Source organism: Cricetulus griseus, chromosome 2 (assembly GCF_003668045.3).
Source record: "Cricetulus griseus strain 17A/GY chromosome 2, alternate assembly CriGri-PICRH-1.0, whole genome shotgun sequence".
Taxonomy (NCBI): Eukaryota; Metazoa; Chordata; class Mammalia; order Rodentia; family Cricetidae; genus Cricetulus; species Cricetulus griseus.
Window position 1 is genome coordinate 457,340,081 of NC_048595.1, and position 25,987 is coordinate 457,366,067.

Sequence of the window (25,987 nt, forward strand, 5' to 3'; positions counted from 1 at the left end):
TCCTTATTCTCCGATGCTGGCCAACCTCTGTCTGGACCAATGTGCATGTGTCTTCATCAGAGTTAACACTGCCACTCTGTCCTGGGTTTTCTGTATACCTAAGCAAGTGACCTTCTGAAAGGAATCTGTGACCACTTTTGGGGTGTGGGGAGGATGGCTGAAGTCTCTGGTTGCAAAGCCCAGCCTTTTTACAGTAGATTGTATCACAGTGGATTATATCACAGTAGATTATTATATCACACAGACACCAAGAAGGGCATTTGGAAATGAAGGACATCTCCCTTTCCCACTTCCTAGGATCCAGTACAATCTCTTGATGCTTGATTCTGCTTTGGTTGCTTCCATCACATCATGTTTCCGTGGTAATAGATCTGACTATTTTTTTTTTTTTTTGTAAAAAGGGAAATTGCTGGGTTTTAACAGAGGAAGGAAAACACCAGAATTGCTACTTTAACTTCATGTTTTTTCATTGGCTTGAACTGCAGAATCTGTTTACAGAGGTTTTATTCAAAGAGGGCTTTTTGTACTCTATATTTGATCTCTGGTAGTAGGTCCAAGGTTGTCAATATTCTGGGTCAAAGTTGTGTTGTGTCCTCCTACTTCAATGCTTTTGCTTTTGCCCTTGGGTTTATAACCTCTGGGAGTTCACATCTTCCTACAGGAAAGTAATGGCAGCCTCTCTTTTACCCTTCGTGTAGGTCGTCCTGTGACAAAAATGACAAATGACCATGTGTGCATATAGGAAATCCAAAAGGGTGTGCCCCCTTTTAGATGGGCACATGGCTTTCTTGAATAAAGTTATCAAAAAGGGGGAGTGTGGATATGGGGTAGGCAGCCTGAGCGTCGTAGTGACAGCAGGGTCCCTGAGACTTGGGGTCCCATTCTGAAGGATGCAGGTTTATCCAATCATTAGGAAGTTTTCAGTTTTATACAAATGTTTTCTGTTCATCTTTGCAAAAGTACCCTGACACTTCAGCTTACTCTTGCCCAAGGAAACTTTGCACCTTTGAATTACAGTAAACCACAAGCTAATCATGTTGCGTGGCATGGCAAGTGGCTCCTTAGGGAGTCAGAGACTGGCTTTAGATGCCTGACCTGAACTGAGTGTGAAGTAGTGATTATTCACGGCACTGTGGCGAATACTACCCCAACAGCAACGCAGGCAGTCATCGCAGTTGTTATCCTAAGTATTTATTCATAAGACACACACCTGCTGCATAGCCACCATGTATCAGCCACTGTGTGAATGGCTGCCAGAGACACGCTAGTAGCAAGTTAGGTATGGAGAGTCTCACTGTAACAATGGAGCCAGGAGGGGTGCCAGGCAAACAGGTTATTGGATGAAAGGGTGACAGGGTTTGGGGCCACCTCCCTGGAGCAAAGAAAACTTTTTTTCTCAAGACTTGTATTTCTAAATATCCAATTACCAGTAAGATACTCTTGGCAAAAAAAAAAAATATATATTTTATGGGGAGAACCACACTAACTTGATCATAAGTACCTTTTTCGTGGAGTCAGTGATGAAAATTGTTACAGAACTTGCAGGTTATTTTCCCCCAACAGATGGATGACTCTGTCTAATTCTCCACTGGGTTGACCACCTCCCCTTTGTCACTCAGAGCTCAGTAGGTTCAATGCATTTCTGTTTCATGTTCTCCTTTACTCTGTCTTTGTTTTGTCTTCAGCTGTGTTCTTAAAGTGATAACCCCTCTTCCCAATCTTCCAGGCAATGCCTCCACTTTCAGCCCTCACAAAAATGTCTGGGCAGCTATTAAAAATATCTCTCTAAGCTATAACTTAATGCAGGGTATTAAAATATCACAGAAAAATAATATTAAGTAACATTTCCCATACATGGTGCATTACCCACCGAGCTGCCTCTGGGATGGTGGAGATGCTTTCTGTCTGCTTGGCTTCGACCTCTGAGATAGCACAAGGATGGAAAGAAGTCTTGTGGGTATTCTCATTGTTTGTCCTCTGGCCTACTTACTATGATAAGTTAAACGATCCCTTTGTTTACTAAATATGGTAGAAACACATTTCTTAATTAAGGACTTAATTTTTAATTAATGTTTGAATATCAGACCCTCTGTGTTTTTTTTTTTCAAAAGTTAGTTTTTATTGTTTTGTTTTTCAGAACTGTTTCTAGGGAGCAGTTTATTAGGGATTGAACCTTGGAGGCCTTGAGGCAAGAACTAAGCAAGCGTATGTGTACCTCAGAGCTATGCCTAACCATAGATGAGGAGGGTCCTGTGTTTCTCTATTTGTCCTTCAAGTTGTTTTAAAGTCAAGAAGCATCTAAGGCAATAGCTTCCTACTGTCTGGCAAATAGAATGAAAATGTATGGGATATTTACATTTGTCCAAATATTACCAGGCACTGGGCCCTAGCCTTGCTTAGTATTTTCATACAGTATAATCATTCTGTGCTGTGAATTCCTGGTTACAGGTAAGCCTTTTTTTCTAGCCTATAAGCACTCACAGGAAGAACTCTAGTTTGTTGTTCCCTCCCCCTCATACATTTATAATCACATACTGAGGGCCAGTTATGTGTCAGGCTAGCTATTGGTTTCACAGTAGCAAAACAAATTCAGGATCACAGCCTCTAATCTAACAAAATAAATAGACATCAAACCAATTGTTTAATTTAGAATTTAAATGGGTTTCCCGTGTTGAGGATATCCGTGACCAAGGAGGATAGGTTAATGTGGGTCGAATAGTAGCGTATGGAGAGGAACAGAGGTCACTTGGAGGCATGTGTCAGAGAAAGGGAAAGTGAGCGGCCACTAAGGAGCGAGGACTGTGAGGTCTATTGCTTCTGCTTTTGTTTTCCTTTATGTGATGCACAAAACTGGACTGTATTTAAATATTGCTGAGTTATTCAGTGGGGTAGTCTAAAGACCCTGCAGAATGGGGCAGTGAATCCATACCAGAATGGTGAAGGATTTGCTTTGAGGAGAAGCAAATGCTCCCTGCATTGCAGTGGAAGGGGCGGGGGTTGTTAATGGCCATGAGAACACAGGCGGGAGAGAGCAGTTCCTGTCCACTGGTCCCTGTTTTCTCAGTTGGCAGCAGGCAAGCTCAGCCGCTGAGCCAGAGCCTGGAGGAGAGTGGAGGATTTTGCACAGTCAGCACTATGCCTGACCCCCCAGGAGAAAGTAGTTATGTAAAACATTTGGAGAACAGAATGACTGAGTTGACCCAAGGTTCCCCTTCCCATATTGAGGTCTGATAAAATGTAAAGGAGCTTTGATTATTCGCAGCAGAATGTCGAAGGATGGCAGCTAGACCCTAGGTTAGATGAGGGAGTGGCTTCTGGCGAGAGGGGACTGAGGGAGGGGAATGGATGGTCTGGAAAATCCATTGCTGTTGAAAATGGCAGCAGCCATCAGGACTCCTGAGCGGGCAGGCTAAAGGGACATGCTTTTGTCATCAGCTGGACTGCTCTTTCAGTGAGTGGGGGACAAAGCACTCCCAACACGGTCCACTCTGTGTGGCCAGGTGGCTCAGGGAAGGAGACCCTGGAGATGACATCGGTGATGGAGTAGTGGGGCTGGACGCATGGACAGAAGTCCTAGTGACCTTCGAGCTTACCCGGGCCAGCTGTGGTTGGAAACAGAGTGAAACTCGGTGATTTGGATGTCAGTCTTCCCGGAGTGACGTGGTAACAGAAGCTGATTGGTGACAGTATCTGGGAAGATGGGACTCAGGAGGTCTCGGAGTGAGAGTGACACTGGGAGGACAAGCAGCACTGACTTCTCTCCCACGGGTACCCAGAAGTACCTCCTGAAGAGGGCCATGGGGACAATGTCGTTGCCCAGCATCCAGAAGACACTAGAGCTAGGAGATGAGGAAATGCTGATCCAGACAAGGGTGGGCCTGACGTAGAAGCCAGAGAGCTGGGGATGGGAAGGAAAGCATAGGGTTGAAAAGAGACACTGCCTAGATTAGTATAAGGGTGTGGGCTGGAGCATCCCATGAGGTAGGGGTGTGGGGGGGGGGTGTGGTGTGGTGTGTGTGTGTGTGTGTGTGTGTGTGTGTGTGTGGTGTGTGTGTGTGTGTGTGTGCATGTGGGTGTGTGTGGTGTGGTGTGTGTGAGTGTGGGGTGTGTGGGGGTGGGTGTGTGTGGTGTGGTGTGTGGGTGTGGGTGTGTGGTGTGTCTGTGTGTCTGTGTGTGTGTGGTGTAAGTGTGTGTGTGTCTGTGGGTGTGTGCTCAGGTGGAGATTGGAGCACAATTACAGAGCTGAGCTTGGAGATTTAGCCCTGCTCATCTTTAGAGGCAGCTGACTCATTTGGGTGTCACCTAAGTCGTCTCAGGCCTGGTGAGTTGAGTGCAGTCCTGAAATGCAGCACAGCATTATCTCAAGGAGGGAAAGGAAGAGAAAGAGGTGAAGCACAAAGTCATTTTTTTTCCTTGCCTGCTCTTCACAGCTGCATTGAAGACTTAGCTAGGAGAAGGTTCTGGGCTCGGCATCCTCACTCACTGGCTTGCTCGTGACATTTATGGAACTCAGTCATCAGCTTGTGGCTGTGTGGCCTTTGCCATTACCAATCTGTAAGAAAAAAAGACCTGAACATTCTCACATCTGACTTTTTGAAAGGTCTGCAATGCCTGTTCATTTTCCTCTCTCTGATGCTAGCCACTTTGGTGGTACCTATTATAGCCATCATGGGCTCAGTCACATCATTTTTAAGATCTGTCATAGTACTCGGTGTTTAGGGTGACAATTTGTTTTAATTTGTAAAGTCTCAGCTAACATCATTTACATATTTCAGGCTTTCCAATTCTTCTTCAACAAGAGTTTTCAAGCTATGTTCTTTTACTTCCTGAAGGGGCAAATGATGTGAAAATCCTTCCAGGTCAAGCTGTATGTCCTACTCCTGGGTGCCGAGGAATAGGCCATATTCGTGGCCCACGCTATGCAGGACACCACAGGTAAATATTTTCTTACTTAAATCATTTTCGGGGTGAAAGAGAGCATTATGCAGACTAGCAGCTATATGTAACATCATAAATAAGTCTGAGTCTGTTGCTCCATCACTGTCCCTTCCTTGATGGGTCCTTCTATCTGCCCTCGTCTGCCCTTTTGTGTCATGGGCTTCTGAAGCGTTTCTAAGCAGACTTCTACTTGAAATCTCTGGCTGTCTGCTGTGCAAGGCTTTCCCCTAAAACACATTCTTCCTGATGTGCTCACCCCACCTGTCTTGCTCGTGTGAACCACCTCCACACCTACTCAGTCTTTGTAGAAAATCCCAAGAGCTCTTTGCTTTTCCCTCCTGTTTTCCATTAACTTTTAAGTTCCTTTTTATTCCCCCTCCTTTTTTATTCATTTGGAGAAGAGACAATTCCATTAAACAATATGAAATGAGAATGAAATTATTTTCAAGGTTTGGGGTGTTTAAGAGGATGCAGAGTACATGGTACTTATAAAGACATGAATGCAAATAAATTCATAAATCTTCCCTATTGTTTCTGTCCCCAGTAGTTTGTAAAGTTATGCGTAGGTAGATGAGTCATTCATATTAATGATCTAGCAAGAGAACACAAATTAAAACTGAAAAGAACCAATATTAAATTTGCCTAATACAAACATCAACAATAAGTATAAAGAGAAAGGGATAAGTCATGTAACATGTGAAGCAAGAAAACATTTGCTCACGCAACAGAAATTTAAATGCGTCCACGGGAAAAGCCCTTGCTTTATCAGGAGATGGCAATCTGAGAAGGCGGTGCCCACAGTGGTTCTAAGGTAATTAATGAAGTTGTACCTAGAAGATACCGTGGTAAACACGTCACACCTATGTGTAAGTGTTGTGTGTGGATGTGACAGCCCATTGAAAAGAAAGGAATGAGGTGTCAGCAGAGACCGTGGTTGCCTGTGGACATCAGTGGGTCTTGGAGGCCATGAGCAGAGCTGGGTCTGTTGAATCGTCTCAGTGTTTTCTGTGGGAAAGAGAAAATCAGTGACTGTCAAACAGAGGCTGGCGAAGGGAAGAGACTGATGCAGAATCAGGAGTGTTGTCTGGATTGGGAGAGAGCTCTGTTGGTGTTGGAGCCACTTTCCAGACATTATCAGATGTGGCTACAATCTTCATTGGGCTGTGTGTTCCTTGTATATGGGTGTGTAGGTGCACTTATGTATGTACTTTGTATGCAAAGTGTGTGTGTGTGTGTGTGTGTGTGTGTGTACTCTGAGCTGCAAATTCCAGTCTGGTGTTTACCAGCCCCATAAGTCTGTTTAAATTTAAATTAATTTAGATTAAGCAATATGAAAATACCATCTCCATGTTTCAAGTGCTCAGTGGTCATCAGTGGCTATCATCCCCAATGTGTAATCTTACCTATGTGTAAGACAGTAAGACAATTACACCGCCACAGAGTTCCATTTGACATACTCAAGGAATCTCACATAGTATTCTGCCTTCTGTGTGGAATTCTATAAGTGACAGGTTTTTCTTAGCCCTTCCTTTACAACTTGAGTCATCATCTTCCAGTGCAGCTCAGTCATAAAGTTTCAGCTAGTCCTTCCCTCGAAGCTCTCTGAAGACGCCCTCCCATGGAGCTGGAGCTCCCTGAACTTTTTGCAGCCCCCTGCCCAGCAGTGTCTCCCCTGTTTTCCACTTCTTCCAGCTGCCTTGCTGCCATCACTGGTGTGTCACTGACTTGTGTTTCCTGGCTGGATTCTGAAGAAGCCAGCATCTCAGTGGGCATGGATTCCCCATTCTAGAAGTTTCTCTAAACCCTTTACTAACCCAGTATGTCAGAAACAGAGCCTGCTTGCTGCCCTTATCTGTGTTGTTTAATCATCAATATGAGTATGCTTGATGTGTTCTAGCCACCAAATAGTTTTTCAAGATTGTATTGTACAAACTAGAATATAAAATAAAGATGAGTAAGACACAGAGAGGGAAAGGCCCACTGGAGATGTATGACAGTGCAGACACCTGGACATTGTTAGTAAATTCGAATGCATTAGAGACTGCCCCACCTCCCAAACCCACAAATGCTTGGGGCTACTCAGGAGTTGTGGTGTTGTTTGGTTGGATAACTACTTTTGTCTAGTTGTAAAACTTGTTATGACACAGAGGGACTTCCATAAGTAAAGGCGAGGTGTGTAAAAGCTTCTCAATACCAGAGATCCAGAAATGATTGACAAGAATGAACATTTGTAGTTTAATTTTAGAGGAGATAAAAATTTAAGGATTAGGATTTTTTACGTTTACATATTTACAAGGCATTTAAATAAATCTATAATGTAAATAAAAATCGAAACATGTATGAGCAGAAAGCCTATAACCTTACTTCTATTTAACAGTATTCTATATTGAGAAGTGAGGCCGTGTTGCCCAGTAAAGTCATGTAGACTGTAGGAAGGTACTCATTGCAGAGTGGGGACCTCAGGTTACATGGTAAGCTCTAGTCCACACTGGACATCTCTACTCTGGCTTTAATCATTCAATCAATTTATATAGTGGGAAATTACCAATACGGAGTCAGGTAGAAATAAAAGGGTATTTAATAGGGAAAAGCCTTACTTACAGAGTGACCTAGCCAGCCGGCGTGGCAACAGCCTGTACAGCAAGAAGCAAAGCGAAACCGAAAGTGCAAACGCAGTCACACTACGTCACTCTGACCACGCCCTCACAAGCCTGGTCAGGCACACCTGTAGCCAACCCCTAAGAAGGCGTGGCTACAGCTTCTCCTACAAATTTACTGCCCTTGTAACTTGAAATTATATTTAAATTGTCTTGTAGTTAACTGAATAGGATTCCTTATGTTGTCTCTGGTCCTGGAGTTTGTTTCCGTGTTCTTTGAAGTATTGTGGCCTAAGCCTTACATAATTAAAAGTACCATTCTTCACCTCCTGTCTGTGATGGTGTCTGTTCAGAGATACACCCATACCCACATGTGCCCATTCACAAGCCTGTTAAAAATACTATTATTCCATCTCCTACCCAAAGGGATTATCCTGAAGTTTGTTCCTATAGTCAAAAAGATGGGGAGCAGCCGATGAGGATTTTAAACCATCTCTGCTCCTCACACCCAGGTATACTTCAACATCAACTGTAGCTTAAATCACTCTTGAAAAATTTAAAGGAAAATTTACATATTCTAAACAGAGGTACTTTTTTCTTATTCTCTTGGCATAGATTTATTTTTAAAACTAAAAGGCGTCATTCTGCAAGACGCTTCTTGCAACCCCATCCCAAAGATTATTGGGCAATCATTATTATAGTCAAAGATAAAGGAAAAACACAACCAAAATCAGACCCCACCACAACCAGCTGCACTCAGGGCCTGTGTCTAAGGTTCATTTTTATTATGATGATAAGACACCATGACCCAGGCAACTTATAAAAGAAAGTGCTTGATTTGGGCTTATAATTGCAGAAGGATAGGGCCCCTGATGGCAGAGCAGAAGCTTGGTGGTAGGAACGCTGAGGGTTCACATGGTGATCACAGGTGGCAGGCAGAGAGAGATCGACCTTGGGAAGGGCGTGAGTTTGAAATCTCAAAGCCCACGCACAGTGACACATGCTCTCCAACAAGGTCATATCCTTAATCCTTTCCAAACAGTTCCACCAGCTGGGAAACCAGTCTATGGGGGCCGCTCTCACTTAAACCACCACAGCTGGGCAGTGTAGAGCACCTCCTGAAGTCGCCCAGGTCGGCTGCTGCAAGGATAGTAGTGATCAGCCCTGCTTCTGTGAGAACCCCCCAGGATGGGAAAAGCACACAATTAGTGCTTACTGTTCTTCCCTAACCATGGCAGAATTTCTGACCCTCACATTGAAGAGCTGGCGTTTTGAAAGGAAGTGAAAGTCTCGATAAACAAGTCTGTGTCTCATGTTGTTCAGCTGACAGGAACGGTGACATCAAGATACCATAGAGGGCTTGAAAATAACCTATGGTGTCAGCCAGTCAGGCAGGCAGACCCAGCAGGCCCTTTCTGGACAGATTTCAGTCGGCTTCATTTTCATTTCTGTTAGAGTTGTCAAGGGGTTAACAGCAATATTCAAGGCTGCTTGGAGCTTCTGTGGAATATGCATAAGCCATTATTTGGAAGAAACTGTATCAGTCCTATCTGTGAGAAAAACAGGACTTTTTGGCACACAATTATCACACAATTTGCATTTTATTTGAATGAATTTGCATAGCAGAGAGAATGAAGTAGTTGTATCTGTTAGCATAAAAATATTTAAAGATAGCCATCTAAAAACTTTTGAACCAAGATCCAGGATGAACTAGAAATTGTGGGTTTTCTTTTTTCTTTCTAAATAAGTAGAACAATCTTGGAGACTTGATCTACTGCTGTGTCATAAAAGGTGCAGAGGTAATTTATTTGGGGATGAATAATTACATTCTTCACACGGATAGCCAGGGATCCTGTGGCGTGGGAGCCTCTGGCAGGAGGCAGTGCACACACGGCTACCGAGCTGCAGGAACACAGAGGAACACCTGCTGCTCACAAGTGGGGGTTCCATACCCTTGAGGCCATTCTGAGTGTGCTCTTCATGCACTTAGACCACAGGTCATCCTCCACATGGAGTGTACTGGAGTCACTTTGCCAGCTCAAAACTGAAGATGAAATCACTTCAGATATTTTCTGTGCATGTGTGCGCACAGGAACCCAGGCATGTGTACATGTGTGCGTTTGAGCACACACACATGTTCATGTCTAGATTAGCCTGGATTGAATGCCCAAGTTGGATGCTCTGACCTCTCACTTACTCTGTAGCATGGATCAGATCGGCCCCGCTGTTCTTCGCTTGAATTTCCACCTATCTAATAGCTCTTTTACATCCAAAGAGGTAGTGTCTGCATTCATAAGAAGCTAGAAGTTACATGTGCAGTCTGTTTGTTTGTAGAGTCAGAAATGTGGCAATAGATCAAACTAGATAGTTACTTAGGATGTCCAATCTGGCCTTGAACTCAATTTTCTTGTGTTGAGATTACAGGGAGGTGTTACCTTCTCTTTCAGGCATAATCTGACCCTGGATTGCAGGATTTCTTCTCTGCTTTGTTTATCCTCCTGGCCTTTTAAGGACAGAATGTAGCAAGTAGATTGTGTGTGTGTGTGTGTGTGTGTGTGTGTGTGTGTGTGTGTGTGCGTGCGTGCGTGCGTGCGTGCGTGCGTGTGTGTGTGTGTGTGTTTGTGTGTGTGTCTGTCTGTTATACGTGTATATGTGTGTATGTGCATGTGTATGTGTGTAGGTGTATGTAAATGTGTGTGTATGTGTGTGTGCATGTGTGTGTGTTCTGTGTGTGTGTAAGTGTGTATTTGTGTGTGTGTATGGATGTGTGTGCATGTGTGTGTGCATGTGTGTATGCATACGTGCATGTGTGCGTGCATGTGTGTGTGTGTGTGCATATGTGTGTGCACATGTGTGTATATGTGTGTGTGTGTGTGTGTGTGTAACTAAGTTATCCCTTTTATTTTAGCCTCAGTATAGGTAGATCCCCACTCAGAATTCCTTTTTCTTCATTCCACTGAAGATCTGGCGTTCTCTCACCTTTTTCATTGCTGAGAAGTCAGCTGTCATTCAAATATAAGTCCACCAGGAAGACTGGACCCTCTAGACAGCCATTTCCTCTAACTACCTTCTACACAAGTCACATCATTTTATCCGGGGTGCTCCTAAATGGGCCTCTTTTCTCCTATTGTTTTAATCTCACAGTTGTTTCAAGCGTACATCTTCCACCTCTGGGGAAAGCTCTAGTAATATCGCTTTAATCATAACACTTTCTCTCTTTTCAGTTTTCTCCTTCTGCTATATTTGTTCCTGGAATGATACCTGAAATTCTCTTTCCCAGCTTTAAAGGCCACATCTCTGTAGCTTCTGTAACTATTAATCCTGAAGTTGAAGCCTGCAGTTACACTCTGGGATCTACCAGTTTCTGGGGACACATTCTTGGCTGATTAGTTTCTTAGTTGAATGTTGGTCTCATTTGATGGATTGCAGGTCTTCCCTTACCTCACTCATGACACTGGGAATTGTTCTTGTTGCTCCGTGCATTGACTCTTTTCCTCAGTAATTTGTTTGCTGTGTGTGTGTGTGTGTGTGTGTGTGTGTGTGTGTGTGTGTGTGTGTGAGTGTGTGTGTGTGTGTGTCTGTAACTTGGTTGGCTTCCTCCTCATCATGTATCAAGTGCATTTCTCAGATCCTGGTGGTCTTTCTCTGTGTTTATTCCTGAAAGAAGGTGTTGCTGTAGTTACTTTCCTCCAGCCTGGTCCTGCAGCCAGCTTCAGCCCCAAATAAGCACACAGACATATATTAATTTATGAACTGTTGACCGAGGTTAGGGCTTCTTATTGGTTAGCTCTGTCTTAATTATTTACCCATTTCCATTAATCTAAGTATTTCCGCGTGGTCTTATCTTACCTGAGAAGGGTCCAGACCTGTTACTCCTTTCATGGCTACACAGCATCTCTTTCTGGCCGGCTCCTCTGCCTACCTTTCCCAGATTTCTCCTTGTCTCCTAGCCCTGCCTTCTTCCTGCCTCTATTGGCCAAACAGTGTTTTATTTGTCAACCAATAAGAGAAACACATATACAGAAGGACATCCCCCATCAAGTAGGGTCTCAGAAAGCTGAACAGGAGTTTGCATGTATGCAGTGGACTTGTGAATGACTGGACACATTCTGGGGAAACACCCCATGTCAACTTCGTTTCCTAGTGTGTCCTGTGACCCCCTCCCTGCACTGACTCCTGACTCTCAAACACTCACTTTCAGTTGTCATCTTTCTTTTCAGTCATAGTTGCTTTTCGTATGATTAACCTGTTTACATTCCTACACTTTCACCCGTGTATTAGTTTGGTGAGGAGAAAAGTAAAAGAAATTACAGTAAAGAAAAAAGGAGCCATTAGTTTCCTCTTTGCCATGTTTTTGTCCTCATTCCAAACTGTTTCTCTTGCCCATGATAATTAACCTAATTGTTTAGGATTACATTCCCACCTCTTTGTGGTTACTTTATCTCTCCATGGTAGAACTCTTCTTCATAGAGATCAGAAGTAAAATACCTTCCTTGTGTAATTTGTCTCTGTAACTTGTAAGAATTCTCTGTGGCCAATTGAAATGGGGTCTCAAAGTATGGCCTTGAGGTCATATGCACAGTCCTTCTTGATTCATTGCCACCTACCTTATTTAAAACTTTCTCAACCCAGGAGAGCAACTCAGTAATCACATCCGTCTCTCTGGTTTCCCTGTCATTGACCAGGCATTGTCCTTGAGGCTGTGTTACCACACAGTGAAACTGTACTGAGTAGAATTTAAAAATATGATTGTCAACATAATTTCCCCCAACAGGCAGATGGAAAGAGAGTCTTTGACTTTAAAGAATACTTTCAGTTCTCAAAAATGACATGATTAATTACCCAATTTTTGTAAAAGCATTGATAATGTAACAAAGGGTTGGCTATGGGTCCTAATATTGCTTCTGTCTATTTCTGTAAAATTCTTCAGGGCTAATGTATAAGTTTGACTTTTTGAAATGTGGAGTAATTATATGAGAGTTCAACATTTTCAATTTTTTGCAGATGGGAATTGCAAGTGAAGTGCTTGCTTCTGTAGCAAAAGCACCATGTTGTAATACATTCTCAAGATTTTATTCAGCACAGCACTCCAAGCTGTATGAAGTGCTGAATACTGGAGTCATATGCACAGTGTGATGTGAGCAGGCAAGGCATTGTCTTATTTTGTGTGCAAACACTGATACTTCAACTAAGGAGATTAGATCTCCTTGCAAACCTAAATCACAGTCAAACAAAAATAAAGGAAACCCACTGTCTTGAAATTAAAAATAGCAACCAGAAATTATAATGCAGCTCTCAGCTTGGCTCAGAGATGCTTCTAATTTCCCTGCTTCTGGTTGATACAGTTATCTGGTCAAAAGCAGCAGAAAAAAAAAGACTTTGGAGTTCTTGGCCCCACGTGGAAAACTTATACCATGCGCATAGCCCTCTTATCTCCAGGTTTGGGACTCTCATGGAGGAGGAGGTAGAAAGTATGGAAGAGCTGAGTCAGAGTTGATGACATGACAGGGCCAGTGCACCCTTGCTGTAACTGTGGCTACCCACATAAGACCTGCACAAGACTGGCCCACCAACATTCATCATGGAAGAGAGATGGGCTCACACGAGCCGCCCCCCCCCCCCCGGGAGGGATGATGGGCAGTTACTGGTAGCTAGAGAAGGGATAGGTAGCCATGTTCTGGTACATAACCTACTTGTGCTCATAGGTCCCATCCTACCTAAACTCCGCGGTCTCACACGTGATAAAGACGCCTACCTGGCTTGTTCCTCTGTCCAAAAGGGTGCGATCCCTCTTCATCCACTATATCACTTCCTGTTCCCGCCCTACCTTACCACTTCCTGTCTCCACCCCACCTTACCATTTCCTGTCTCCACCCCACCTTACCACTTCCTGTCTCCTCCCTACCTTGTCACTTCCTGTCTCCACCCCCACCTTACCACTTCCTGTCTCCACCCCCACCTTACCACTTCCTGTCTCCACCCCACCTTATCACTTCTGTCTCTACCCCCACATGATGGGATTAAAAGTGTGAGCCTCTCAAGTGCTGGTATTAAAGGTGCGAGCCACCACTGCCCAGACTCTATGGTTAACTAGTGGCTAGCTCCACCCTCTGATCTCCAGGTAAGCTTTATTTGTCAGAACACAAACAAAATATCACACAACAGTAGAAATAGAATGAATATACATTGTCTTAAACTTGAAGTCCATAGATAATGTTAGAATTTTCATTTCATAGGCAAAATTAAAAATTTAGGGAACACAAGGAAGTATTTGTAAATAACCCTGGGAAGCAGGCAAGACGGCTCAGTGGGTAAAGGTGTTTGCTGCATAAGACAGAGTTCAATCCTTAGAATGCCCCAAAAGATGAAAGAAAGAACTGACTCCCCAAAGTTGTCTTTTGACCACTGTGGGCCCTCACATATATCACACCATGCATTAATAATACATATTTTCATTAAACAAAAATAACCTCTGGTAGCACAAATACCAACTGCTGTACTTTAAATGGATTTAAATTTTCCTTTCCTCTTTTTTTTATGTCTGAGTATTAACAGACAGAATGTTTAGTTTTTAGTTTTGTTGTTAATTTTTTAAAATGCAGTACTTTCTCACATTGCTGAAAAATCCTTAGGCATACAATAAGACTTTGTGGGGGTTTTTGGTGCATAAGTTTCAAAACCACTGTCTTTGTGTTGTAGCTTTTTATAGCAGTTAGAAATGACTAATTTCTTCCACAACCCCCAATTCTACCTTCCCTCACTTTAAGCATGACAAAATTATTTATTATTTTGTGTGTGTGTGTTCACAACTATTTGCCAGGGGAGGAGGAGTTAGCTCCATTACTGAGGCTCTGAGTTTGATTCCTGGAGCCTATGGAAAAGCCAGTGTGGCGACGTGACCCCAGTGCTGGGCAGAGAGATATGGATGGATCCCTGAAGATTGCTTCTTAATCAAATATGCCTAGCAAGATTGACTAAATTTGGCATTTCATTCTTTCTTCTTTTCTTCCCTTTCTCCCTCTCTTCTCTTAACCCACATCCTGTCTTTTAGAAGTACAGATCAATTCTCATAAGGAATCAGGGAGCAACAGCATCTGTAACCTAAGAGCTGCACTTTTCTTCTGTCTGCTGGAGACCCACAGGCTTCTCTACCACTCTCTCTAAAGTTCTTGATCAATCATTGTTTTTGTTCTACTTCAGGATCCTTTCCTCTCAGAAAACACTTCTCATCTGTGAAAGACACTGATTGGAGATAGATATAGAAGTCCAAGCATTCATTGTTCATATTGTCCTCTTCATTACATTCCCTCAGCTTTTAGTATTTATTATGGCAGAGTTCTCCATGAGCTGGTGTGTGTGTGTGCGCGTGCGTGCATGTGTGTGTGTGTGTGTGTGTGTGTGTGTGTGTGTGTGTGTGTGTGTGTTTTCTGAGTGCAATTTTAGATATGTCCAAATGTTTCCATTTCATTTAGATGTACCAATTATTCTGCTTAGATTGCCTTTGAACAAAAATCTTTCTTTGGATAAGATCACCTCTGTCCACATAATTATCAGTGTTCTATTTGATTCTTATCTCTGGATTCCCTGTCATGTGACATTGGATCAGTAGCATTCCTCCTGTCTTTCTTTGTTTTTATTGTTTCCTCTGTCCAGGAGCACTGGGGAATCATGTGCCTGCATGTCCTCAGGAGTTAGAGAATCCTGTGTGCCTCTGACGTTTCTCCCTGGGATCAGTGTGTTACCCCCTCTCACAAACTTCGCAGCCTCCACTCTGACATCTTCCTCACTGCTTTCTCACCAGCCTAGGGAAATCTGTTTTAATCTAGTTACTAATATTACATTCCAACTGCAAAAATAATGCAACATAAACAATAAAAGGTGACTTAAAAGAGCTCAAACTTTAGTTGATCTTAGCAACATGTGAATATCCCTACAATGAAAATTATCATTTCTCTGTTATTTTCAAAATTAGTACAATCTCAAATCAGCTTACCCTTCAATTAATGATTCATTAGCTTATTCTTTAATGCTAGAATAAGTTCATATCATTTCCAGGCTTCTAGGACATCATCAGTGAAACATGATGAATGCCCTTGGTGAGTTCTCATTCCTCTGTATGGGTGTTGTTTCTCTTCCCATAACCACAAGGGGTGTGTTCCAAGACCCTCAAGAAGGGCCTGAAACTGGCAGTGGGAGTCTACTGCACAGGTCCCACCAGCACTAATATAACAGCACACAAAGCCTCTCCAATAATATTTGTATTTTTCAGTCCAAAACTATTCCTGAGTCATTATGAGCGTCTCTGAGTCACAGTGATTGACTGGTGCCGCTCACATCAGGGGATATATTGCTAGAATGCTCATCAGACCCCACATTTCCTGGCTCAACCTGCCACCATCCATTAGAACATACCTCCTTAAAAAGCTTCGTCCAACAATCTAAACAAGACTTTTTAAAAAGTCTTTATCATTCATCATGCTGGACATCATTTTTTAAATATTTATTTATTTTTGCAGTTTGAGAAACAATAGGAAAATGGCTGGTGTCCATAGAGATGTTTCACAAGGTTAAGGCAACTGCCACCAAGACTGATGGCCTGAGTTTGATCCCCAAAACTCACAAGGTGAAAGAAAGGAACATAACCCCACAAGATTTACCTCTGGTCTAGACACATGCACCATGGCACATACCCATTCACTCTCTCCAAGATGAAAGAAAGAAGAAAAGGAGAGGGAGATAGGGAGGGAGGGAGGGAGGAAGGAAGGAAGGAAGGAAGGAAGGAAGGAAGGAAGGAAGGAAGGAAGGGTAAGGGAGAGAAAGGATGGATAAAGTGAGGACAAATGGAGCAGGGTGGATTTATTTTTCTCTCTTCAGAGTCTCAGGCATGAAGCTTCTTTCTCACTGTAGTTTTCTTATCAACCTCGGCATATGATTTTTTATTTCTTTTTCTAAGTAGAGAATGTAAAGGATCTGCTTTTCTTTTTTCACACATCTTCTCTTTTAATGTGTGAGTGGCTACATCACTGCTCCTGTGCTTTGAGCCATTATTAAATACAAAAGTGATTTTTGAACGGAAGCCCTGTGCTACCAGAACAGTGGACCAATATTAAAGATGGCTTCTATATATCTCACAGTGAATGAGACTCTGGCCAAAGGGACGGTTCACGTTCCCTGTGGGACTAAGCAGGGCAGGGCAGGGCAAGACCTCATCACACACATAGATGAGTGTGTGGTTTAAAACATTTATTTCTGGAACTCTTGGTCAATATTTTCAGACCACTGTTGGCCATGGCTAATTAAAATGACTGGCATTTTAAAATGCAGATAAGAAGGTGAACTGATATATTTTGTTGTTTACTTTAAGAGATACATTGCAATATTGTGCCTTAAGACCTGGCACATACCATCTAGATAAGACTTATTCCAATTGACGATAATGTATTCACATATGCTTCACCCCATGCTAAAATGAAAATTACCTGCGGCAGGATCATTATTCTAATGGGAGGTCCCAGATAGCAGACTGATTGCTAGCGACAGGAACTAGACTGCAATGACCTCTTTTCCTAAAGATGTTTTTATAATCAAGATTAATGATTCTTCCATTGTCAATTAGGCATAAGAAATATATAATTATATCATTACCTTCCTGCTATTCCTTGAGATTTCTGGAATTATTGAAGAATTTATCCTAGAGAAGTTGATTGCAGGGACATCAGTGAAACAGAGATTAAAAAGGTTTTTTTTTTTTTCCCAAGACAATGCATCCCTAATCATAGGATGTTCTTCACTTTCTACAGCACAAAAGTAAGCTTAAATATGTGATATTCATGAAGACTCTATTTATTTTCTTATTCTTAAGGACAAAACCCCACCTTTGTTCAATAATGTTTAACAGCTACAATTCAAAAATTAGTGTAGCCAGGGCTAGTCTTAACTTTTGATTGGAGATAATGCTGATAGTACTTTGGAAGCTTTTTGTAAAAACTGGTGTGCTATTTGACTGACAGTTTGTACGCTGTGTTTTCATCCCTTTGAAGCATTTCTTTATCATTTACCCAGTTTCCAAAAGTTTTCAAATGCATTATCTTATTAAATAAACACTGCAGTCTTGTGATTTAGGGTTTTACCCTGTTTTATGAATAAAACATAAAAACTTGGACATATGATGTCTTCCTGTCCTTGCATAGCTGATAACTGGTGATGAGGTCTTATGATTACCGCGTGCGCACAGAGATGAACTATAGTCCGTGATGGTAAGATTTCTTTATTCAAGAAAGCACCAGGGCAAAACACAGGCCAGAGCGAGGTCACAGGAACCCTAGCTAGTGTGGCCAGAGAGAAGGGGCTAGGGTCTCCACGTGCAGCCTTTAAGAAGCTTCCCTTACGTCACCCCAGGTTTCCTTCACCACGCCATTATGGGCAAGTCCCGGGTCCACCTGGCACCTGTCCCGGGACTATTGGGCAGGGCTAGAGTGTCTCCCTACAATTCCCCTTTTAGTCTAAAAGAGGATTAAAACTTAATAGTGTAAAACATCTAAAATTAGCAATCATAAAGGTGAAATATAAGAAGATACAATAATCTGCTATTGCACATCCTATGTCTATTCCAGCTAAGTCTTAAAAGTCATGTGGAAAGGGTGTCTAACTTGAACACCTCCTTCCAATCCCAACTCTAAACAATAAGAAGATCATTCTTAACTAGGCTTACACTACCCTAATAAACAATAATGGGGAACGGAGGCATAGCATCTTCTAGGTTACTTCCTGCTGAAATGGGACTATGGTAGCCATGTGGGGTCCTGTGAAAAAAATGCTAGTACAGGGAAAGTCTCTAATGAGTTATGTCTAGTCCATGTTAGATGCGATTTGCTTGATTGACGATCTACGTTGAAATCCTCAACTTGATTGAAGTCATCACTTGAGGTTCTGGTTGGAGTGTCAGTCGAAACAGAGTGAGTTGAATCCAGTGCAGTCGGGAAGGTGTAGTCCAATTCTTTTTCCAGAGCATGCAGGGATTGCTGTCAGGCTGGTTCTTGTTGGCTATATGGGACACAAACGTAAGTGTCATCAGAGAAATGTTCGCTTGTACATGTATGTGTACTGGGAAAGGCAATCCTTGAAAAACAACGATTATGAGAGGGTGTAGGCCTTGAAAGAAAGAACCAAGAAAAGACAAAGATAGTCCTCTAATTCTTCATTTATTCTGTATTACAGCAATTGGCTTCTTGATATAACACAGAAACTTTAAAATGTTGTTAAATAACATGCTTGGATTTTAGAGTAGGAAAGCCAAATCCAACTCTAAATCCAGCATCGATTTAATTGAATAGGGACTAGGAAATGAAGAGAAATAGAGTTCTCTGAGAGACAGCTGTAAAGTTTACCATATGGCACGTTCTTTTTGTTTGATGGTTATACCTACATTCTTTCCTTAAGTATCTACACATGTAGTGTCCTTTGACTTCCGGAGGAGGGTTCCTGTGAGGATGAAAACAAAGCACTTCCCATCCTTTGGGAGACTTTTATTTAGTTCATGAGATATACCTCAGTAAATACCTGTCAGTCATCCTTGTCGAGAGGGTTGTCTTCCTCAACTCGAATCTTGATCAATTTTGATGGTATCCAAAGATTTTCTTCTCCTGTGGAGACAAATGCAAAACCCCTACCCCAACGTAACACATGTCTGGGTTTCTATACCGAGGTCAGTACATCTTTGAAATACACTGGTTGGTTCAGTTCAGCAGTTTTTTCCGTAGTCCAGTGTCTTTCTGCAGCTGTTTGTCCACTGTCATTGGCATTAAGAAAGTTTAGCGTTAATAAAGCATTATGTACTCTATGTTTGGGGGGTTTTGACTTACCAGCTTGCCTATGGAGCATCTCCTTAAGTGTCCTGTTAGACCTTTCAACGACTGCTTGTCCTGTAGGGTTGTGTGGTATACCTGTGACATGCTTAATGTTATAATATTTGAAGAACTGTTCCATTTTTGTGGAGACATATGCTGGAGCATTGTCAGTTTTTATCTGCGCTGGTATGCCCATAACTGCCATCACCTCCAGTAGGTGTATAATAACGGAATCAGCTTTTTCAGAGTTGAGAGCAGTAGCCCATTGGAAACCTGAGAATGTGTCAATGGTATGATGCACATATTTCAAATTTCCAAATTCTGTAAAGTGAAAGACATCCATTTGCCAGATCTCATTCCTCCGAAGGCCTTTAGGATTACAGCCTGCTGTCAGCGGAGTTTGGTTATAAAAGGAACAAGTAGGACAGTTTCTCACTGTCTCCTTGACTTATTGCCAAGTGATGGAGAAGCCCTTCTTTAAACCCTTGCTATTTACATGATGCTTTTTATGAAATTCTGAGGCTTCTAGCACAATGCTAATCAATAAATGATCGATCCCGTCATTGCCTTGTGCCAGTGGGCCTGGCAGACCCGTATGGGATCTGATATTCATAATGTACAGTGGGTTACTTCTGTTTCTGATTGTTTCCTGTAACTGTAAGAACAACAAGGTTAGTTCAGTATTATCAGGGACGAATTCTGCAGTCTCTATGTACAAGACGACTCTCTCTGCATATTGGGAATCAGTAACTATATTAAGAGGTTCCGTAAAATCCATAAGCACCATGAGAATTGCATATAATTCTGCTTTCTGTACAGATGTATATGGACTTTGACTACTTTACTTACCTCACCTGCTTTATAACCAGCCTTACCTGTTTTGTTAGCATCAGTGTAGAAAGTAAGAACTCCAGAAATGGGAGTTTGTTTTACAATGCATGGAAGAATCCAAACTTTCTTTTTTATGAATTTAATTCTGTCAGTTTTGGGATAGTTGTTACTAATTGTTCCCAAAATGTCGGTAAGAGCTATCTGCCAATATTCATTATCCTTCCATAAGGAGGAAATTTCTTCATTAGTTAAAGGTACTATAATCTCCGATGGCTCTTTCCCAGTCAGCTGAAGAAGTCTTAATTTGCCCTTTAAAATCAAATCAGAAATCTTTTCTATATACGTCTTTAACTTTTTGTTCTGCTTATGTGGCAGGAATATCCATTCCAATATAGTGTCTTCCCTCTGCATCAGAATCCCAGAAGGGTATTCTCTGGATGGCAAGATAGCCAGAATGCAGTCTAGATGAAGGTTTATCCGATCTACATGCACATCCAATATTCTGTTTTCTACCCATTGTAGCTCTTTTTCTGCCTCAGCAGATAATATTCGTGGACTGTTTAAGTCCTTATCACCTTTTAGTGCCATTTTTAAATGCTTTAAGTCATGTCCTTCCACACCAATAATCGTCTGTAATTGAGAAATTTCTCCTAGTAACTTCTGAAGACTGTTAAGAGTTTGATAACGGTCCCTTCTAATTTGTACCTTTTGAGGTCTGATACTTTGTAAGTCTATCTTATATCCTAAATAGTTAATTGAATCTCCTCTTTATATCTGTTCTGGGGCAATTTTTAAACCCCATCTAGGCAGAACCTCCTTTATCATTTCAAACATACATTCCAAAGTTTCCTCATTAGAATCCGCTAAAAGAATATCATCCATATAATGATAAACAAGAGATTGTGGAAATTTTCTACGAATTATTTCCAAAGGTTGTTGTACAAATTGTTGACACAAGGTGGGACTATTTAGCATCCCCTGAGGTAAAACCTTCCATTGGTATCTCCGAACTGGCTGTGAGTTATTAAGTGTTGGCACTGTAAATGCAAATTTCTCTCTAATGCTTTCTTGTAAAGCAGTCTTTCAGGTCAATTATTATGATCGGCCATCCTTTAGGTATTAAGGAAGGCAATGGCATTCCAGGCTGTAGAGCGCCGGCGCATAGGCTGAATTACCTTATTTATGGCTCTCAGGTCTCTCAGGTCTGTTACCTGACTTCTTGATGACAAATACAGGAGAATTCCAAGGGCTAGTAGATTGCTTTATGTGACCAGCCTCTAGCTGTTCCTGTACTAACTTTTCTAGAGCCTCAAGCTTTTCAGAGGTCAAAGGCCATTGCCCTATCCAGACCGGTTCATCTGTAAGCCATTTTAATGGCAGGGCTTTTGGTTCCTCTGAAGGCCTGTCATTTGTATTTAGTGTCTGTACAGCCTGGATAGTTGGTAACCATTTTCCATGGCATGTTACCCGATCCTTTCTACTATCCAGCGATTTTCTAGAATTCGTATCTGACACTGGAGGGATGTTAATTTGAGTATTCCATTGCTGTAATAAATCACGACCCCATAAATTTATAGCAATATCTGCTACGTAAGGTTTCAGTATTCCTTTTTGTCCTTCCGGTCCAATACAGACCACCAAGTTAACACTCCGTCGAACTCTAGATAGAGTTCCGATTCCTAAAAATTGTACATTTGCCTCTTTAAGCGGCCATTTCTTAGGCCAAGATTTCTGAGTGATAATAGTTACATCAGCTCCAGTGTCTACAAGACCTTTAATATCTCTACCATTAATTTTCACCAGTAACTGAGGCCTTTTATCATTAATAGAAGCTTGCCAAAATATGCGTTTCTCATTTTCACCAGTCACATGTGATTCTTCATCACTATTCAAACTACCCTCTAGAGCGGTATCATTTTCCACAATAGGCAAGGAACTATCCGTCCTGCGAGAAATTGTCTTCCACTGTTACTGGGAATGATTGAACTGTTCTTGAGGCAGGGGCCTGCTGGAGGTCCCCTTCCGAGTTTCCCGACGTCAGTAGGTTCCCTTGCAAGTCCCTAGTTGATCTGCATTCGTTAGTCCAGTGTTTGCCCTTACCACATCTCCTACATAACCCAGAGGGCAATGACCTGTCACGTGGGGAATCGTTAGAATTTCTCTGTCTACAATTTCTCCTTATATGTCCCCTTTTACCACAGCTGAAACATCTATTCTCCTGACGCTTCCGTGGATTCCTGGAGCGTGCTCTTCCTATGCGAGGCTCTGGGTCATGGTGGCGATGAGCACTGACCTCTTCGGTACCTGTGTGAGCCCCTGTAAGGTGCTCTTCCTTTCCAAGTCCTTCTGTTGTTATCTTTTCTAATTTCCTGTTGTCTGTTGAAACCTCTTGGGACAGCTCAAGGAGCGCCAATGGGCTTCTGGGTCTCGGGGTCTGGGCGCCAACTCTTATGATTACCGCGTGTGCACAGAGTTGAACTATAGTTCGTGATGGTAAGATTTCTTTATTCAAGAAAGCACCAGGGCAAAACACAGGCCAGAGCAAGGTCACAGGAACCCAGCTAGTGCGGCCAGAGAGAAGGGGCTAGGGTCTCCACGTGCGGCCCTTAAGAACCTTCCCTTATGTCACCCTGGCTTTCCTTCACCACACCCTTATGGGCAAGTCCCGGGTCCACCTGGCACCTGTACCAGGACTATTGGGCGGGGCTAGGGTGTCTCCCTACAATGAGGTTTAAAATCAGTGTTCTTTCTCTCTGACTCTCAGATTCACACAGACCTGGAGTCCTCTTTGCTAATATGTCTTTCACTTGTAGATTAGGAAGGATTGAGGTCAAAGGGGGGATATAGTAAGCCACACACTTACAGCAGTAAGCCTGCTGTATCTAGATATTTAACTATTGCTTCAGTTACTTTTCTATGGCTGTGAAGAGATGCCATGACCAAGGCAACCTGTGAAAGAAAATATTTAACTGGGGTCTTGTTTACAGTCCCAGGGGTGAGTCCATGACCATCATGGTGGAGAGCCCGGCAGCAGGCAGGCAGGCATGGCTCTGCAACAGTAGCTCACAGTTTATATGTTGAGCATTACAGGGAACAAATTGGGAACAGCTTGACATGCCTCCTGCAACAAGGCCACACCTCCTAATCCTTCCCAAACAGTGCCACCAACAAAATAATCTCTGGGATTATTTTCAGTTGTAGTTGTTATTTAAACTTGTGATAGAAAGTGAAGACTCCAAGCTACTTGAGTGCCTACCTCCATTTTGTCAGATAAAGTGGTTAAGGAACTCCTTGTAAAACACAAAATTCATTAAGAAACTTATAAATCAGAAATCTGGAATAAAAGCTTCAGTTATGAAAATATTAAGCCAGGTCTGATGAGTTTAATTATCCCTTTGTCTTGATTATACAATAATTACAGCATTGCATGCCAGTTTCAGTTATTATATTTTAGGTCCTGAACATGTCAAATTTAATATTCATTTCCCTGTCTGTATGTGGATGTGCATTGCTTATTTATGAAAGCTAGCTGTTACTGCTAAACTCTCCAAATTCCTGCAGAGTTAACAGTGGGCAGGGTTGAGGGCGGCTCAGGGCTACATTAATCCAAAGTAAATAATGCCGGAGCAATAGCCTGAAATAACGTGTCGTGCATCTGTAAGTGATCTTCCTGCCAGCTGAGAGAGACAGTGTGGCATGACCTAGCTTATAATAATACATGCTCCAGAAGGTTCAAGTATAAATGGGCAACACATAATTCTCCACATAACTGGAGCTCTGAACTTGGGCATATTTTATAGAATGTTTTAGCACCACCTTTGAAATAAACACAGATTTTTTTAAAATAGAGCAATCTCATTCCTAGCTATATGCCCAATAGAAATTTATGCATTAAATCAACTTAATATGTGGATCATTTCCTGTTTTTTTCTTGTTTCTATGATAAGATAGCATGACAGAATCAAATAAGGGAGAAAGGCTTTATTCTGGCTCTTAGGTAAAGGGTGTGGTCCACGATGGAGGAGCAGTAGCGGTGGAGGGAGCTTGAAGTGGCTGTTCACGGGACATCTGGTCAGGAGGCATTGAGGAATGAAATGTGTGCTGCTGCTTCCTTATCTCCATTTGTGTGGTCCAGAATCTCCACCAGGAAATGGTGCCACACCACCCACAGTAGGCAGGTTTTCCCATGTCTGCTAAGACATTGTAGGTGGGATTCCCAACTCAATCAACACAGTTTAGGAAGTCCCTGCAGGCATGCTAGAAGCCCATTTTCCACAGTGATTCTTTCAGGTTGACAGTTAACACTAACCATTGCAACTCTCTCCGTGTCTGTTTGAAACCCAAACACATCACTTTTAAACCATAACACCCCACTCCTTGTCCACACAGTTGGAACACTTGATTCCCAGCAGGTGGCACTGTTTGGGAAGGTTCTGGAAGCTTTTGGAGGTGGGACTTCACTGCAGAAGTGGTTCACTGGAGACGGACCTTAAGGGTTGATGGGCTGTCCCCACCACTCTGCAGCCTCTGCCTCTGGAATATGGATACAATGTGACGAGCCCACCTCCTGCATCTTCCATCATGCTGTTCTGCTCTCCATGCCATGAGTTACTGTATCTTTCTAGAACTGTTAAGCCAAAATAACCCCCTTTTCTGTAGTTGTTTTTGTTAGGGCTTTTTTTTTTTTATCACACCACAGAAAAGAAACTAAGACATACCATAAGGTGGCGCTACTAGGCATGATGGCTCTTCATGCCCATCACTCTTACATAGACAGTGTGTGTTTGCTTACAGAGTAGGCATCGAGAGCTCACAGATCAACCACAAAACATAGATGAAGCTCACAGACACAGTGCTCATTGAAAGAGAGCAAGTGCAGATACCAAGTAGCAAATGACTTAATTAATACAAGCTACAATGTGGGGGGGTCCCTGCAGGTGTCAGACAGAGAAGTGAACAGTGAGAAGAGATGAGAATGAAAACCGGGTGCAGATTGACTTCCTCAACCTGGATCAGGCTTCTGGGAGTCTATTGCCAGGCGGTTCTTTGTTGGCTTATTTAAAACACCAGGCAATGTGGGGAAAGGTTTCTAGGCAACAATCAATCCAATCAGTCCAATTGCAGGAACACAATACAGCTTAAGGTGTGACTACATAGAGACTTTTCTACAGAGCACGTGTAACCATGAGGGTGGGTTCCATAGTTAAAAACACAGAATCTAGTGTGGTCTCTGACCCATAGCACAGAGGTCAGCAGGCCATAAAGTGTGCGAGACGCCTCCCCTAAGGATGGGTATTAGTTTAGGGAGGGAAGAGTCTGGGATGATCATTCTGGGGGATTTGAGTGAGCTCTGCCTCCACAGAGAAAGGTGGGTGAGGTTTGCCTCTACAGATAGCAAAAAAGGTCACCAGGTCATTAAAAAATCCACTCCCAGCATTCTGGGCAGGAGAACAGTATGTTATCTCCTCCATTGAGAAGAGGTCCCTGTGTGTTTAACATTCCTAGTTTCCCTAGTGGTCTGTGGGTATAAGGACCTTTGTTCCCCAAATAGTACAAAAGTTGGCAAAATTATCTGCTGTATTGAAATTCGGCACTGTAGGTGTCTCTTGGAGGAGTGTCTAGAAGAGAGATATGGATGGGTTTCTGGGTAAGGGTTGGTGTGGTAGCTGTGATAAAAGTTGCTTCAGTTTACAGATACAACTCCTATGTGCTCTCTCTCTCTCTCTCTCTCTCTCTCTCTCTCTCTCTCTCTCCTCTGTGTGTGTGTGTGTGTGT

The 25,987-nt window shown here is 42.5% G+C and overlaps 1 protein-coding gene across 3 annotated transcripts in view; it reads left to right on the plus strand.

The window, feature by feature from the left end:
* L3mbtl4 (L3MBTL histone methyl-lysine binding protein 4) overlaps positions 1–25,987 on the plus strand; it is a 433,665-nt gene that overhangs the window by 357,682 nt on the left and 49,996 nt on the right. For all 3 annotated transcript variants that reach the window (XM_027397798.2, XM_027397800.2, XM_027397799.2), the window contains one exon: positions 4,833–4,935. In XM_027397798.2, the coding sequence (XP_027253599.1) occupies positions 4,833–4,935 (103 nt within the window). The remainder of the gene's footprint in view (positions 1–4,832; positions 4,936–25,987) is intronic.